General features: G+C 29.9%; 1 protein-coding gene across 1 annotated transcript in view; it reads left to right on the top strand.

Annotated features, from left to right (window-relative positions):
• Positions 1–214: 214 nt before the first annotated feature.
• The window catches only part of LOC117172553 (toll-interacting protein-like), a 40,330-nt gene continuing 35,752 nt past the window's right edge, over positions 215–4,792 (top strand). Inside the window, exon 1 of the mRNA XM_033360609.1 lies at positions 215–262. Within this exon, the coding sequence (XP_033216500.1) occupies positions 215–262 (48 nt within the window). The remainder of the gene's footprint in view (positions 263–4,792) is intronic.

Here is a 4,792-nt window from a genome sequence, read left to right as displayed (position 1 = left end):
TGGGCATACCGTGTTATTATTTTTTTGTGAGTCATACTTACGTGCATGCATGGATGTCTACATATGCATATCACTTTGACAGTTTAACTTGACAGGTTTCACCTGGTTGGATGCGTTTCAAGAGAAAGACTGAAGACTCAAGCCCCTAAAGGCTGATATTAGGCCAGATCATCAATATAATAATATTAGCTGCAATTTGTTTCAAAGCGTGAAAATGGGGACTGTCAAACATTCAGAACTATTTGAAGAATGGAAGAAAAAAGTAAGTTGAGTACGAAATGCAGAAAAATACGTTTAGAAGTTGTAAACGTTGTTATAACCTTATTTTTATGTCGTATCCAACGTTGTTAATATCTACGTTAAGCGTAGATATAATTAACTAAGTCATAGATGTATACTATAAGGTTTTTAGAGCGTTGCAAACAGTTGGCGATTATTTGTCTTCTTGTTTTTGTAATTAAATTTGTTTATTGATTTTCGTCAAGATATATCAACTCGTAAGAAAAGGCGTATGCACATTTATTTTTGGGCGAATTAAGGAATTTGGAAAGTCTGTTCTGCGCACTTTTCAGATTTAATCATTTTTCTAAAATGTGTAGAGCTTTCAACGTTTACATAAATTTCTTTTTAATTAGCAAGACATTTTTGTGTATTTTTATACTGTTAAATGCTAAATTATGGACAACTGTTTTCTTTTGTTCACTTTGTAAACAGAATAATTTAAGAATATATGAAACTTTGCAACCTCTTTGTCAATTGACTCCGTATTTCGACAGGAATGTCGGAGACATCAAATTACACAATATCAGAAATAACGTATTAATATGAAGAAAATTGTGTATTATTTTTCGGAGAATCTAAATATTTAAGTTAGTCATTTTGCAACTAAATTTCGCGTTACCAAATGATCAGGATCATCAAATGTTTTCAAAGTTAAATAAAATTTTACATTTGTTTTTGTATTTGATACATATATAAATTAACTTTTGTGATCTGTCATTTTCATTGATTAATTTCACGTATTTTCATAGTTATTACGACGTTGCCTCTGCAGCTGCTCGAGACTATTCTTAAACTTAAGTGGCCGGTACCACCCATACCTTCCTTGATAATTTTCAATTATAAGCGGTTTGAAAAAGTTGACATTATCTTTTTCAAAGATTCACATTTAGAAATAAGTCTCTGGAACTTTAAAAATTTTATTTGAGAATTACAAAAATAATATTGTAGCGCATGAATTACTAGAAATTTGCTGATAAATTGTAGGGCCCAATAACTTTTTATAAATTTTTTCTTCTGCAATGTCCTTAAACGGTTTATTATTTTAAGTAAAGAAAAATGAACGTTTATAACTGTCTTAGTTCGATTAAAATGATCCAAATGGGTAAAACAATATTAAAATTATATTATATATTCTAAACGAGGTCATTTCATGTGGCAAGCCGTTTTACTTTTTAAATAGCTCAAGAAAATGTAGTGTCGTATTAATGAATACAATAAAAATGAATTTAAATTATGTTTCAGCATAATAATAATGGAACGGATTAAAATTATATTAACAACATAAAAATAATTCCTTGTTTCTTTTTTTTAGCTAACAAATTTGAAGTACTTTACAATTTTTTCGAATTATGCTGTGACATTTTAATTCGTTGCATTAAAATTATGCTTTGACATAATTTTAATTCGTTTCCTTTTGGGTTTACCTCGTTGTTTCACTACGTCAAATGCTAATTTTAATTCGTTTCGTCTTTATTATATTTGACATGGTTTTACCTCTTTGTTCCACTATGTCAAATGGTAATTTCAATTCGTTGTATTAAAATTATGTTGCATTAAAATTATGTCTGACCATATTTTTTATGCAACGAGCTATTATAATTATGCTGTGTCATAATTTTATTTCTTTGAATTAAAATTATGCAGTAAAATAATATTAATTTGTTACAATAAAATTATGTCGCAACATAATTTTAATTCATTTCATTTTCATTATACTTTAACGCAGTTGAACGAATTAAAATTATGTCACTTTATGATTTTAATGCAATGACTTAATTTTAGCATTCGGCATAATGGAGCAGCGAGGAAAAACCGTGTCAAAGTAAAATAAAAATGAAACGAATTAAAATTATGTTGTGACATAATTTTACTGCAAGGAATTACAATTATGTCACAGTATAGTTTTAATGCAACCAATTAAAATACGCATTTGACATAGTGGCGCAACGATCTAAACCACGTCAAAGTATAATGAAAATGAAACGAATTAAAATTTTGTTATGACATAATTTAACTGCAACAAATTAGAATTACAGCTAGACAAAGAAATACTTTCAACTGTTAGTCATGATATTAACGATCAATGAAAAAAATAAGTTTCATTTTTTTTAGATTTCGGTACCCTACCGATAGAAATCTCTGAGTATATTCTAAAGATTCTGTAGGGTCAGAGAAGCTCAGAGAAATTTTTCGCAGGTACTCAGGTAGATATATTTAAAGGCCCAGGTAGCTCTTTTAAAAGTGTTAAAAGCTTTTAGATGTCCTTTCCGAAATTGAAATAGAAATGCGATCATAAATAACAAGCCGAGAGGCTGAAATTGAAATGAGAATTCGATCATAAATAACAAGCAGAAATGCTATATCAATAGAGTAGCCGACACTCGAGGGTCTTTTGTTAAGCTTTCGGATTAAAATTTAGAAGTAGATTGTTCAAATTTCATAGTTAACAGTCTAAAACATAATAATTCGGAATCTGCGGGTTTCGATGATTTCAGATATCTAACTTTTTTGTTAAATGCTTAAAATTGAAATTAATACGACGTTTCTTGTAAATGGAATGAGATACGCCAAAAAGACAAAAATTTTGAATTCAACTAGAAAATTGTGTATAAGTTATAATTATAAATAAGTATAATGAGAAAATTCATCAATTAAAAAAAAGTGTTAATAATTTGAAAAGAAATTTAAAAAGGGAGAGTCGGGTTAGCGACGGCCAACTACTGTAAATAACTCTGCGCGCCCGGTACGTGCGAATACAAAAGGAACATTATATTACCGTCGCAACACTCTTAAAAGGACCACTAAAAGGACCCAAATTTCTCAGACTATCTCAGAGACTAAATCATTCAAATCGACTTTGCTTATAGACTCAAATGGGCCAGGCTATTTCGCTGGAGAATACTCAGAGATTTCAATCGGTAGGGACGTCTCTGATTTCGGTTATATTTTGTTGTCAAGATCACTTTAACGTCATTAATTTTTTATTTATTTATCAAAATAGTGTTAATAGTTATTTTCCTAATACAAGTAAGCGATGGATCATAATACATACCATTGTTTTATGGCATTTTTGTGTAAACAGAAGTTGGAGATTTCTAACCTTAAACCATGCAATATTTATTTTAAAACTTATGTTTCAACAATAATTAATTTTTGTGAAATTCTAGTTTTAAATAATGCAAAGGAAAAATTAGTGTTAATAATGTTTTTTTAAACCTCTGCAAGGGTTCCACATACCCCCCGGTAAGAAGAGAAGAATAGAGAAAAAATAATATTTTCAGATTTAAACGAAAGAGTAAGCATTTATTTATTTTGTTGAATGTACCAATTTTCCATCGGGAGAAGTGGCCATAGAATGAATAGGTTTATCTCCGAAACCAATTCTTTTTTATCGCCTTAACGATTTACACTTGTGTTGTATTCCATGCAGGAGAATATATTCTCCACTTTTTTCATTCATCTTAATCCGATCAGCAGGCACACCTCTCATAGGTATTTTAAATTCCTTACTTACACGCTGTATTTTCGACTTATTCAATTCTCTCTAATATGTCTACAAAAAATGTGCACTTACATAGTTTTTATTCCTCTGTGTACAACCAAAGTTTGGAAATTTTAATTTTTTTTGTTAAGATTAGTTTTAATTCCATACTTACATATTTTATTTTTGATTATTTTAATTCCTTCTAATCTGTTTACAAAATGTGTGCACATGTATCGTTTCTATTCGTTTTTGTGGAATATAGATTGGGCAGTTTCAATTTTTTGGCTGTCCTATCGGTGGGATAATTTGATTTATATTTTATATTGTTTCAACAAATTATAGATTTGATAATATAATAAGTAATAATAAATTCATTTTATAATGTCGTGTAAGGTAAACAAAATTAATTTATCTTCGAACAGAATTATAAAAAATTCTTTGACAATACTACAAATTATTTTTATTAACATAATTATTTTATATTTATAACTTATCGATTAAAAGGACTAGGTTTTTCGTCTTCAAAGTGACATTATTTTCTGTCTTTCTATTATCTCTTTTGTATTCCTCCATTTTTTAACCCCTCTCCATACGCTTCCATTACATTTATCTAAGTCGATTAAAAAGAATAGATTTTACTCTTTTTTCTACTCTTTGGTGGAGCTTTCGGCAAAGGAAAATTCACGTATTAATGGGAATTGACATTCTGAATTTTTCTTAATTCTTCTCGTTTTACCGGGCCGTGTTCTTTGCAGCGGGTTACATATTTCTTGTACAAATAATAACAAAGCAATAATGATGATATACCAGCAACGTCTGCGAAACCATGCTGAACTACTCCGTAAAAGGGACTATGTAAGCGGAACGCCTACTCTACCACAGCTAGAACAAGCCGGCAACAAAGAAAGAGAGGTGACACTAAGTCCAACCGCGGGCAGACATCCAATAGATGAAGAGCGATGCTTTACGACCCGGAGAAACATCAACACCAAGGTTTCTCTCAAGCCTAAAGATCTGGCTGAAATG

Source organism: Belonocnema kinseyi, chromosome 5 (genome assembly GCF_010883055.1).
Source record: "Belonocnema kinseyi isolate 2016_QV_RU_SX_M_011 chromosome 5, B_treatae_v1, whole genome shotgun sequence".
Taxonomy (NCBI): domain Eukaryota; kingdom Metazoa; phylum Arthropoda; class Insecta; order Hymenoptera; family Cynipidae; genus Belonocnema; species Belonocnema kinseyi.
This window is presented reverse-complemented; position numbering and strand designations above follow the sequence as displayed.